Genomic DNA, 13,793 nt, shown 5'->3' on the forward strand with positions numbered 1-13,793 from the left:
CAGTTGGTGAGTTTGAGTACTACAGAGCAGAGCCTGCTTGGGATTCTCTCTCTCTTTCTACCCCTCTTCTCTGTCCCTCTCTCTCTCTCAAGATAAATAAATAAACTTACAAAAAAAGAATTCTTGAGACTTGAAATAATCACCACTTGTTAGCTTTCCTATCTTCCAAGCGATTAACAAGGAAAATAAAACATGCTTATTAACTGACATATACTGTATGGTACGGTTTCTCCAAGATAGCTAAATACTCAAAACTACAATTGTTTGATTTTCACCAGCAGTGTTTTCTGGGGTATGTTCTCTAAATCATTTTAATCAGAAGTATACTCCTCTACAGATATGACACCAAAAGGGCAACTGGCCCAAGAAAAAATTAAATGTTCTTCATCAAAATAAAAAATGTGCTTCAAAGGAAAACGTCAAGAAAGTGGAAGTGAAAGGCAACATGCAGAAAAGGAGAACATTTTTGCACATCATTATATCTAATAAGGCACTTTTAACTATACTTGTAAAAAATTCCTATAACTCAGTAACAAAAAGACAAAACATCCAACTTAAAAATGGGCAAAGAACCTGAATAGACATTTCTCCAAACATATACAAATGGCCAATAAGTACATGAAAACATGCCCAACATCATCAACCATCAGGGAAATGCAAATCAAAATAACAATGAGACACTACTTAAAACTCCTAGGATGGTTATATTAAAAAGATAGATAACAAATGGTGGCAAGGATGCAGAGATGCTTTAATCATCATACACTGCTAGTGGGAATGTAAAATGATGCAGCCAGTTTGGAAAAGAGTCTGGCAGTTCCTCAAAAGACTAAACAGAGTTACCAAATCATTCCACTTTTAGCAATACACCCAAAAGAAATGAAAACACATGTCCACACAAAATCTTGTATACAAACGTTCATAGCATTATTCATACGCGCAAACAATTCATGTCCATCAACTGATGAATCAATCAATAAACAAAATATCCATACAATGGAGTATTATTTGGTAATAATAAGGGATGAAGTAGTGATACATGCTACAACATGGATGAACCTTGAAAACATGTGAAGTGAAAGAGGTCAGTCACACGAAAGGCCGCATATTATATGATTCCATTTATATGAAATACCCAGAAAAAACAAATCTGTAGAGACAGAAAGTAGATTAGTGGTTGGCAGGGGTTGTGGGGTAGGGGTGGGGAGGCAATGGTAAGTGACTACTAAGGAGTAATGGGGTTTCTTTTTGGGAGGATAAAATGTTCTAAAACTTGATTGTGGTATATGTTAACTAACTAGAATTTAAATAAAAACTTGAAATAAGAAATTATCAAGAAAGTTGTACTCTCTGAACATACTAAAAACTACTGAATTACACACTTTGAGTGAGTTGTATAGTGCATGAATTTCGTATAAATGAAGTTATCATTTTAAAAAAGCATGTCCCTCTCTTGGCTTATCACTTATTTACAACACTGTGCCAATGACATTCCTAATAACACCAGAAAGGGAGTTCTTTCCAAGACTCTGATCTGAGATTTCCATTTAAAAGCCAAAATGGAATCAATATAGATTTATTTTTTTTCTTCTAAAATTCAATCATCAGTATTACACCACAACCATATGCAACATGCACAAATATTTGGCACTATATCACGAATTACAACACAAGAGTAACAGTGATAATAGTACAATGAGTATAAGATAATGTTTCACTTATAAAAGAAAACTGAACCAAAAAAATTCAACCACAATCTAATACCATCTCAAGATTCCTTCAAATCTTTACTTCATATTTAACAATAACAGATCCTGCAGTTACAATCATGCTTTTATACAATTTTTCCCATGTATATATTTCACTACTTAATGATTTTGAGTAAGTACATAACAATCTATTTGAGGTTTATCCCAATACATATTTAGCAGTTGGACAAACTAGCATAAAACCTCAAGTTAAGGAATTTATACTCTAGGTCAGTATTTCTAAAAATATTTGATTTTTAGTTATTGAGACCATGCACTTAAAAAAAACTGGAAACATTTAAAGTCTGCTTAACAAACATGCTCTTTTACCAAATGATCATTTTCAATCAAAATCATTAAGCGGGCAAAAAAACAACACACACATAGCCTAAAGGGGTGAGGAAAGGACAAAACAAGCAATAGACAGAAAATCTGAAGTAGAGAAGTTGACTCACAAAAAATGACTCACAAGCATTTCCTGGGTATTTTTTGTCCAAGAAAACTCCTATGACTAAAGTGGAAACTTGTTTGGCTACAATCCATCATTCTACTATTATGATTAATACCATGGTGCCAAATATTTGAGCATGTGGCATATGGACAAGAAAAACCTCCTATCCGTTGATTTAAATACTGAGGCATTTTGGCCCATATCTGTTTAGCTAATATGGAATAGGAATTGTCTAGTTGTATCTAGTTTCTTCTAACTTCTCAAGTTCTAGCTATTGAAAAGTAGGAACTGAATGAATTTCAGAAGTCTACCAACAATTTTAACTAACTAGTTATGTAGCAATATTGCAAAAAGTGAGGATAAAAGTTACTCTTTTGAAGGAATAAAGGCAGTAAGTTCTACAAATGCTGACATAAAATCAAGTCATTATTAACAAAGAAACAAAGAGTAAAGTTGATTTATATCATTTTAAGAATCTCAAAGAAATCCTGTAGCTCCTGTGAAAACTCAAATTAAAGATACAGGATAAAAAACTTCCATTTGGAAACATCTAAATTACAGATGTTTTACTCCTACTGGCAAACAACATAACAAGACAAAACAACCGTAAGACAAAATATAATTAGGGAAGTAAATTAAAACCAGAATGCACACACCAAATTATTACATACATTTCTCCCAAACTTAACCAATATGTTGAGCATCCACATGTGAAATTCTATTCTATTTAACTTCTTTCTTTCTTTCTTTTTTTAAGTAGGCTTCATGCCCAGCATGGGGCTTGAACTCACAACCCTAAGATCAAGAGTCAAATGCTCTACTGACTGAGTCAGCCAGGCACCCCAATTTCATATACACTTACATAATATACAAATAACTTCCTCACTCCTACCAAAAATAAGAAGTTATATAGAAGGAACAAACCTAATAAATAATTTTGTTATTTTTTTTAACCTAATATTACACTAGTCCCTCAGAACTCTGAAAAACTAAAAAAAGTCTCAGCTGACATCCAAGCCCCAAGCCTCCATTTCCCATTATTTTCTAAATTATAACCCATTTTGTCTTTAAAGCAATTTTGTTTTCCTAACATTTTCATCATATGATTCTCCTACTTAATCAATAACCAACAACAATTCTTTACTATATACTGCTAAAATTAGGGGTGGCTCTTTTGGGCAGGGCAAGGGGGAAAGACAGTAGTAAGGAATTGAGTTCAGAAATATCTGCCCTAGGGGCGCCTCGGTGGCTCAGTTGGTTGGGCATCCGACTTCGGCTCAGGTCACGATCTCACAGTTCGTGGGTTCAAGTCTTGCGTCAGGCTCTGTGCTGACAGCTCAGCCTGAAACCTACTTCAGATTCTGTGTCTCCCTCTTGATCTGCCCTTCCCCTGCTTATGCTCTGTTGCTCTCTCTCTTAAGAATAAATAAACATTTAAAAAAAAAAATCTGCCTTAGGAGAAATATCTACCAACACTAAGTCGGCTGAGCATCTGACTCTTGGGTTCACGTCATCATCACGTGGTTTGTGAGACTGAGCCTTGCATTGGGCTCAGTGTGGAACACAGAGCCTGCTTGGGATTCTCTCTCTCTCTCCCTCTCTCAAAATAAATAAATAAACTTTAAAAAAAAGAATAATATTAAAAAATAAAACAAAATATGGGGCACTTGGGTTGCTCTGTCAGTTAAGTATCCAACTCTTGATCTTGGCTCAGGTCATGATCTCATGCTCCCAGGGATCAAGCCCCAAGTCAGGCTCTGCTCTAACAGTATGGAGCCTGCTTGGGATTATCTTTCCCCCTCTCTCTGCCCATCCTGAGTGCATACTCTCTCTCTCTCTCAAAATAAATAAGCATTAAAAAAAAAATAAGATAAAATAAAATGTTAGACATCAATCAAAAGGGCCAGGATTATCCTTCAAATTTACAGATTAACACCCCAGTTTTGAGAAACAAGAAAAAGGGAATTTGAGAGTGTGGCATGAAGATAGTTGGGTCCCCATAAGCAGATGGCTAGCAGAAAGACAGATGAGAGAGGAAGGACTCTAAGACAAAGACTAGCTTATGGACCTTAAGAGAAAAGGGTAGGACACTGAAAATCTCTGGGTAAATATAGCCTTTTATAATGTCCAGTTCTCTTTCCTGCCCCCCCACCATCATGTTCATCTCATTTTACTTTTATAAGCTTTCATTCACTCTACTATTTATTATGTGCCAATCATCAAGCTAATATCAGCACTACAAAGATAATGAAAAAGAATATTGCTTTTCATGAAGAAATTATACTGTGAGAAGAGGAAAGCAACAAGTAACCAATATACACTAAAAATACTGTAACAGGATTGTACACCAAGTACTATAAGGTCACAGAAGAATGAACTACCTCTGACTACAGAGTTCAAAAGGTGTGTCTTGAAACATAATAGAAGTTTGCCAGATAGATAAGGGCAGAAAGGGCATTCCAGGTAAGACTGCAGAATATGGTAAAGGATATAGATTAGAGCCAAACAAAGAAGGGTATATAATACTAAATTTGAGATGTCATTCTGTAGGCCACAGGGAATTAAATAAATTTTACAGTAGGCGAGTGACCTCAGAAAGAACTCTGCACTCCACATTATTACATTCGTATGATGGTTTGGTTTTTGTTTTGTTTTGTTTTTTTTACGCATTATAGCAAAGTCTCTTAGCGCTCATTCACTTCATATTTTTTTTTTTAATTTTTTTTTTTTTTAACGTTTATTTATTTTTGAGACCGAGAGAGACAGAGCATGAACAGGGGAGGGGCAGAGAGAGAGGGAGACACAGAATCTGAAACAGGCTCCAGGCTCTGAGCTGTCAGCACAGAGCCCGATGCGGGGCTCGAACTCACGGACCGTGAGATCATGACCTGAGCCGAAGTCAGACGCTTAACCGACCAAGCCACCCAGGCGCCCCTCACTTCATATTTCTTATGTGTCTTATCTAAATGATGGATTTCTTTTTTTTTTAATGTTTAATTATTTTTGAGAGAGAAACAGAGCAAGAGCAGGGGAGGGGCAGAAAAAGAGGGAGATACAGCAACTGAAGGAGGCTCCAAGCTGTCAGCACAGAGTATGACATGGGCCTCAAAACCATGAACTGGGAGATCCAGAGTCGGACCAGAGTCCGGACGCTCAAACAACTGAGCTCCACCAGGTGCCCCTAAACGATGAATTTCTTGACAGCAAGAACCACCTATGTCTTAAATGAAGACTCTTAATAATACTTATTGAATAAGAAAAGGCTGGGATATTTGATAGCATAAATCAAAATGCTAAGTTGAGTATCACTGTTTTCTAAGTGTTTTGTCTATATGTCTTGTTTTGTTTTGCTTTTTTTTTAAAGTTTATTTATTTTGAGAGAGAGAGAAGGAGAGAGAGAAAGAGAGGGAGGGAGAGAAACAGTAAGCGGGGGAGGGGCAGAGAATCCCAAGCAGCCTCCATTGCCAGCATGAAGCCCAACACGGGCTTGAACTCTCAAACTGTGAGATCATGACCTAAGCCAAAACCAAGAGTCAGACACTTAACCGAATGAGCCACCCAGGCGCCTATTTTGTTTTTTAGAACCTCCTTCATGGTGTACACCATGTCGTAAGTTCCATTTATCTTCCCTTATTGCCTAAACCACAACCATACATATATGTATATACACATACATACATACATACACACATACATTTGGGGGAGGTTGAGAGAAGCAGCTTACTAAAAGCATAATGATAAATGTTTCTATATCATTATGTACTTGTTCCTACATAAAAGGAAGGAAAGTCAGGAGTTGAGGACCAGAACGGAAAGCATGAAACATGACAACCACTATTTCTACCCACTACTGCTACCATCCCATCATCTTAAAGGGATAAATAAGGTGGGCACGTAAAGGGGAGAAAAAAAGAAAGCACAGATATGTTAACCAACAGCAATGGAAAAGATATGCTTAGTCTGATTTCAAGAGCATGTAAAAAGGAGCTGGACCTTCTCTATTATCACAGAGAAAACATGTGAGCTTATGCTATAATGAGAAAATTTCAAGGCTATTTGTAGATTTTTCCCAACATCACAGCTCTCAATTACAATTTATTTATTTATTTATTTATTTTTTAACGTTTATTTATTTTTGAATAGAGACAGAGCATGAATGGGGGAGGGTCAGAGAGAGAGGGAGACACAGAATCTGAAACAGGATCCAGGCTCTGAGCTGTCAGCACAGAGCCTGACGCAGGGCTCGAACTCATGGACCGCGAGATCATGACCTGAGCCAAAGTCGGACGCTTAACCGACTGAGCCACCCAGGCGCCCCTGAAGTACAATTTCAAAACAAATTACCATGTGTGCTTGGTCCAACTGTTAAACATTATTATTGTTATTAAATGTGAAAGATAAACATAATTACTAAAGCAAACAAATATCAACAGCAAAATAATCTCCATGACTTCACAATTCTTACCTGTTCACTCTCCTAGGACACTTGTCTGGTTTAATATCTACCTCATAGAGGTAGACATCAATCTTTGGGATTTCAACTTGAAAACAGTTAGCCAGCAATTTAATGGGTTTGCCCATGGTGCCATAGCCAGGTCTTCTGGGCACCATGAGTAGGGGCTGGGCCCCAACGGGTCCTGCCAAAGAGAGGGTAAAAAAAGAGTAACACAGTTATAAGCTGCATTTGATAATCTTGTCAATCAGAGTATATGAGAATTTTTAGTACAGCTGATAATGGATGAAGCCTAGTGCTAAAAGATGCTATCATTTCTAACACTTCAACTTTTTTCTCCCCAACTTACTCTCCTCATTTAAACATACAAACAAAAAAATGGTACCTGTGAAAACTTGTTTTCAAAGGGGTAGAAAGAAGGGGAGAGCAATCACACAAACCCAGACAAGCATGAGCAAACACAAATCAGACCCAAAGAGTGTGAGACCAACAACAAAGTACTGAACTTAAAGTACGACATAATAAGGACAAGAACAAATGAACAAAATACCATAAAAGATAAACACTGATATTTTTTTATTTTAGAAAGAAAGAGCAAGTGGAGGAGTGAGGCAGAGGTGGAGGGAGGGGGGAGAGAGGGCAAGGAGGATGGAGAGAGAGAGAAAATCTTAAGCAGGCTCCACACTCAGTGTACAGCCCGATGCAGGGCTCAATTCCAAGACCCTGGGATCATGATTTGAGCCAAAATCAAGAGCTGGATGCTCAACCAACTGAGCCACCCAGGTGCCCCCAGGAAACACTGATTTTTAAAAGAGGAGGAAAAAGGCTTAAGTGACCAATTTAAGTGAAAAAAAAAAAAATGGTATCACTACAGATATTGAAGATACAACATTATGTCAATAAATTTTCAAGTTTGGTGAAATAGGCAAATTACTAGAGAAATACAGGTTACTGACATACCAAAGTATATAAAATTTGAATTCTTCCATTGCTGTAACTATAAAATGGAAAACAATATTGTGGCTCCTCAAAACATTAAAAATAGAATTACCATATGATCCAGCAACTCTAGGGTATACACCCAGAAGAATGTTCAGAGTATTGAAATGATAACTGTACACATTATTATTTTTTAATGCTTATTATTTTTGAGAGAGACAGAGACAGAGAGCAAGCAGGGAAGGGTCAGAGAGAGGGAGACACAGAATCAGAAGTAGGCTCCAGGCTCTGTCAGCACAGAGCCCGACGTGGGGCTCCAACCCACAGACTGTGAGATCATGACCTGAGCTGAGTCAGTCACTCAACCGAATGAGCCACCCAGGCACCCCAATAACTGTACACCTTTGTTCACAGCACCATTATTCACAACATCAAAAAGGAAGAAGCAACCTAAGGGTCTACTGATGGATGAATGGATAAACAAAATGTGGTATATACATATAATGGAACATTAACCTTATAAAAAGGAAATTCTGACACACTACAACATAGATGAACCTTGTGGATGTTATGCTACATGAAATAAACCAATCACAAAAGGACACTGTATGATGCCACTTATTTAATATCTACTGTGGCCAAATTCAGAGACAAAAAATACAAGGGTGGTTGCCAGGGGCTGGGTAAAGGGAGGGTAGGGAATTGTTGCTTGGTGGGTATAGCTGCAATTCTGCAAGACGAAAAGAGTTCTGGAGATTTGTTGCACACAATGTGAATATACTTAAATAGTACTGACCTGTATACTAAAAAGTTGCTAAGATGGTAAATTTAATGTTACGTATACTTTATCAAAGTTTAAAAAACGCCTTAAGTGATATCTAGCATTAAGATTTTAAAGCTCAAAATGTTGTAACTTTGTTAAATGAAATTCAAACAATAAATTCAGTTAATTAATAACTGTTACCTGAATGAACTTACATTTAAAATATCTGAAAAGTCCTGTAATTATTTGAAAAAATGAAATCCACAATTAAAAATAATTCCAGAGGGCATCTGGTTGGCTCAGTTGGTACAGCATGCAACATTTGATCTCAGGGGCATGAGTTTGAGCCCCACAATGGATGTAGAGATTACTTAAAAATAAAATCTTTAAAAAATATATATATTTCCACACATACACTAAGAGATTCCAAATCCAGATGGTTCCACTGGAGAATTACAGCAAAAATTAAAGGAAAAAATAATACTGACCTTATACAAACTCTTTCAAAGATCAGGAAAAAAGTAAATATATCCCAATTCAACTTATGATCCCAGAAAAACCCTGATAGTAAAACCTTACAAGAACATTATGAAAAATAAATAAAATCACAGAACAGTATCATTCATGAATATCCACGCAAAAATCATAAAAATTTAACAAAGTAAATCTAGCAATATATCAAAGGGATAATGCTTCACACAAAAATCAAGTTTATATCAGGAATTAAAAGTTGGGTTAATTAACTTTTTTTCATTGGATGAAAGTACACTGAAGTGCTGCCTATATCAGGTTTTTTTTTTTTTTGGTAAAACCTCTTATGAGGATATTACCTTTCCTGTTAACCTAGATAATACTGATAACATCATAGCTAACAATGAGTAATTCTAGACCAGGTCATAGTTGTGGTTCTGCCATTTATCTAACCACTTGATCTTTGTCAAATATTAGTAGCCCTGAAACTTCTATTTTCTGATCTATAAAATGAGAATAATACCTGACCTGCCTCTTTCTTTTGAATCTTGTCAGGATCAAATTAGAAAACATACAATAGCAGGGCACCTGGCTGGCTCAGTCAGTAGAGCATGCAACTTTTGATCTCAGGGTTGTGATTTGAACCCTACATTGGGTGTGGAGATTACTTAAAAATAAAATATTAAAAAGAAAAGTGTCAAAAGAGAAGAAAGAAAGAAAGAAAAAAAGAAAGAAAAAGAAAGAAAGAAAGAAAGAAAGAAAGAAAGAAAGAAAGAAAGAAAGAAAGAAAGAAAAGAGACAAAAGAAACAAAGAAAGAATGGAAGGAAGAAGGATGGATGGATGGAAGGGCCTAGGTGGCTAAGTCAGTTGAGTGTCTGACTCTTGATTTCAGCTCAGGTCATGACACCGAGCAATGTCAGACTCTGCACTGAGCATGGAGCCTGCTTAAGATTCTTTCTCTGCCCCTCTCCCCCACTTGCATGCTCTTTCTCTAAAATAAAAATTAATTTTAAAAATAATAAATATAAATATATAAATTTATATGGTTTCTTTGATTACTACCCATCCTTTACAACTCCAATAGTCTCCCTTCTTGAGGTTTCAAATTTGTCTTGTTATTCTAATGCTGTCATTAAGTAATGTTACACAAAAAGGCATGGGGAGGGCAGTAGATTTCCCAAGCCCTTGCACATTTAAAGAATGTCTGTTACCTTCATATACAAACAACCTAAATTGAACCTACATATTTAACAATTTGATCTTCAAATTTCCATCTAAATTTTCATCTAAAATTTGCTATTATGGATTTCTTTTTCTGTATGCGTTCTTTATATCTGAGACTTGAAAATCCGTAAATATGTCCTCATGTGGTTCTCCCTCTGTTAGATTTGCTTGGAACATAATATATGTTCAGTTTTCAGTTGAGATCAGTATTGCAGAAGGGTTTCTTCTGTTATTTCTTTATTCATTTTTTATTTTTATCTTTTTCAAACACCTCTAAAATTTGCCTTCAGTAGCCTGCACGCATGGATTCTACAGCCAACCCAGTTGTAGTAACAGGCTGTAGTAACAGCCCTGTAAATATAGTTGTTTATAAATATTTGCTTTATAATTTGCAACCAATAGCTTCAATATCTGAAGTCTATGATTTTGTTTTCATTATTGTCTTTCTTGCTCATGGTATCTTGTTAGCATGTATATCTAGATGGGCCTTGTACTCGAAAAGTAGTTTGCACAAATAATTTGAGAACGAGGATAAAAATATATTCCTCAAGAAAAGGTCTGCATTTGTTTCTGTCAGGTACCTGGGAATACTACCTGTCCAGTACAACTTAAAATAAATTCAAGTTTACAATTTAGGCTTCCAGTAAGGGTTGTCCACTTCAAGATTATTCTCACCCTGAGCATAGCATTTGAGGGTCTCAGCTTATGGCATAGAAGTCTCCTGTATACTCTCATATGCAGACTCTGGACTTTAATTTCTGTTCACTCCACACCTTCAAGGCATCAAAACTTAATGTTTCCAAAACCAGCAAATGCCCTCAGGGAAAAAGTGGCTTTTAAGGTCATTACTTTTCTAGGTTTCCATTTCTCTTCCATTTTGGCCCGGTAATTACAGGCATACACCACAGAACTGATTTTTTTTCCTATAAAATACCTCCTCGTTTTTATTTTTATTTATTTTTAAACATTTATTTTGAGAGAGAGCGAGCACATGCATGCAAGTGGGGGAGGGACAGAGAGTGGGACAGTGAGAATTCCAAGCAGGCTCCATGCTGTCAGCACAGAGCCTGACGTGGAACTGGATCATACTAACTAGGAGATCATAACCAGAGACAAAATCAAAAGTTGGAAGCTTAACTGACTGAGCCACCCAGGAGCCCTAAACTTCTTAGAATATGCTTAAACATCTTCCGATACAATTTTTTCAAATTATTTTTATACAGCAAACGTTTACACTAAGTCCCCCAAACTCAATACAGCCTTTTTTTAAAAAACATTTTTTTTACATTTATTCATTTTTGAGAGACAGAGAGAGAGCACAAGCGGGGGAGGGGCAGAGAGAGAGGGAGAGGGAGACAACAGAATCCGAAGCAGGCTCCAGGCTCTGAGCTGTCAGCACAGAGCCCAATACGGGGCCGAACTCACAAACCACGAGATCATGATGCACAACGGAGCCACCCAGATGCCCCAAAACAGCCTTTTGCTTTAAAGCAAGACAATGTGTAAAGAAGTTTCAAATTACACTACAATGCAATTGGTAGAATACCAGACATCACACATACAAGATTAAAAAAAAAAATTTTTTTTAAATGTTTGTTTCTTTTTGAGAGAGACAGAGAGACAGAGTGTTTGCAGGGGTGGGGCAGAGAGAGAGGGAGACACAGAATCTGAAGCAGGCTCCAGGTTCTGAGCTGTCAGCATAAAGCCAGACGTGGGGCTTGAACTCACAAAAGGCAAGATCATGACCTAACTGGAGTCGACGATTAACCCACTGAGCCACCCAGGTACCCCTAACATTTTTTTTAAGTAATCTCTACACCCAATGTGGGGCTTGAACCCACACCCCAAGATGGAGAGTCGCACACCCAACCAAGTCAGGGGCTCTACACAAGTTTTTTAAAGCCTGCTAAGTACCTACGAAGGGAATGCACTGCTGGTGCTTAAAAAAAAAAGAAAAAGTCATGAAGCCTTGTGGTAACCACAAAGCAAAACCCTACAGTAGATACACAGAAGATAAAAAGAAAGTAATCTAAGCACCCATTAAAGAAAATCATCAAAGCACAAAGGACAAGAGCAGAGAAGAAAGGAAGGGAAGAACTACAAAACAGCCTGAAAACAATTAGCAAAAGAGCAATTAAGTACATACCTATCAATAATTACTTTAACTGTAAATGGACTAAGACATACAGTGGAGGCTGAATGGATTAAAAAAAAAAAAAAAAAAAAGACCCATCTACATGCTGCCTACCAGAGACTCACTTCAGATGTGAGGACACATAAAGATTTTAAGTGAAAGGTTGAAAAAATATATTCCATGCAAATGAAAATTTAAAAAATCACCTCCAAGACTGATGTCAAGTTTACTACCTATGTATTCTTCAAGGAGTTTTATGGTTTCAGGTCTTACGTTCAAGTCTTTAATCCATTTTGAATTAATTTTTGTGTATGCCATAAGATAGGGATACAATTTCGGGGTGCCTGGGTGGCTCAGTTGGTTAAGCATCTGACTTTGGCTCAGGTCATGTTCTCAAGGTTCATGGTTTGAGCCCCACGTTGGGCTCTGTGCTGACAGCTCAGAACCTGGAGTCTGTTTCGTATTCTGTGTCTCCCTCTCTCTCTGGCCCACCCCTGCTCATGCTCTGTCCACTCTCTCTCTCAAAAATAAACAAACATTAGAAAAAAAAAAAAAAAAAACAGGGATACAAATTCATTCTTTTGTATGTGGCTGTCCAGTTTTCTTAATACCATTTATTGAAGAGACAGACTGTCCTTTCCCCACTGCATGTTCTTGGTTCCTTTGTCGAATATTAATTGACCATATATGTGTGGGTTTATTCCAGAATTCCCTAGTCTATTCCATTGACTTATGTATCTCTTTTTGTGCCAATATCATACTGTTTTGATTACTACAGCTTTGTAATATAATGTGAAATCAGGGAACATGATGCATCCAGTTTTGTTCTTTCTCAAGACTGCTTTAGCTATTTGTGGTCTTTTGTGGTTTGTGGTTTGATACAAATTTTAGCATTGTTTGCTCTACTTCTGTGGAAAATGCCATTGGAATTTTGATAGGCATTGCACTGAACCTGTAGACTGCTTTAGGTAGTATGGGCCTTTTTACAATGTTAATTTTTCCAATCCAAGAGCATTTTCCATTTATTTGTGTTTTCTTCGATGTCTTTTATCAATGTTTTACAATTTTCAGTATACAGGTCTTTCATCTCCTTGGTTAAATTTAGTCCTAAGCATTCTATTCTTTTTGATTTAATTGTAGATGATATTGCTTCCTTAATTTCTTTCTGGTAAATCCTTATTTAGCATGATCTCGTGGTACGTGAATTTGAGCCCTGCATAGGGCTCTCTGCTGTCAGAACGGAGCCTACTTGGGATTCTCTGTCCCCCTCTCTCCACTCCTCCCCCGGCTCGTTCTCTCTCTCTCTCAAAAATAAATGCTTTAAAAAATGAGATAAAACTATACATTGTAGATGTGCTTGGCACTAAGTCATAAAAAAAACTATAGCTTTTCAACAAATATTAACAGGCATGTACCACATGTCACACAATATACTAAGTGCACCATCCTGTATTAAGCACCTACTATTGGGGGGGGGGGAGTACAGAGGGAAACAGGTATATAGAAATTTTGCCCCTTCATATCAATTTCAGAAGTAGACTTACAAAATCAAAGGGTAGGAAGAGAACTGTTTTTCTGACTCCTGATATTTACTGCCAAACTGTCATGG

General features: G+C 36.9%; 1 protein-coding gene across 3 annotated transcripts in view; it reads right to left on the reverse strand.

Annotated features, from left to right (window-relative positions):
- LOC109255442 (protein argonaute-3) overlaps positions 1-13,793 on the reverse strand; it is a 114,207-nt gene that overhangs the window by 88,132 nt on the left and 12,282 nt on the right. For 2 of the 3 annotated variants that reach the window (XM_019430131.2, XM_019430130.2), the window contains exon 2: positions 6,665-6,836. In XM_019430131.2, the coding sequence (XP_019285676.1) occupies positions 6,665-6,836 (172 nt within the window). Of the gene's footprint in view, positions 1-6,664; positions 6,837-13,793 lie in introns of those variants that run through there. The other variant, XM_019430132.2, reaches the window with a different exon arrangement.

Source organism: Panthera pardus, unplaced genomic scaffold (assembly GCF_024362965.1).
Source record: "Panthera pardus isolate Hobbes unplaced genomic scaffold, ASM2436296v1 HiC_scaffold_11, whole genome shotgun sequence".
Taxonomy (NCBI): Eukaryota; Metazoa; Chordata; class Mammalia; order Carnivora; family Felidae; genus Panthera; species Panthera pardus.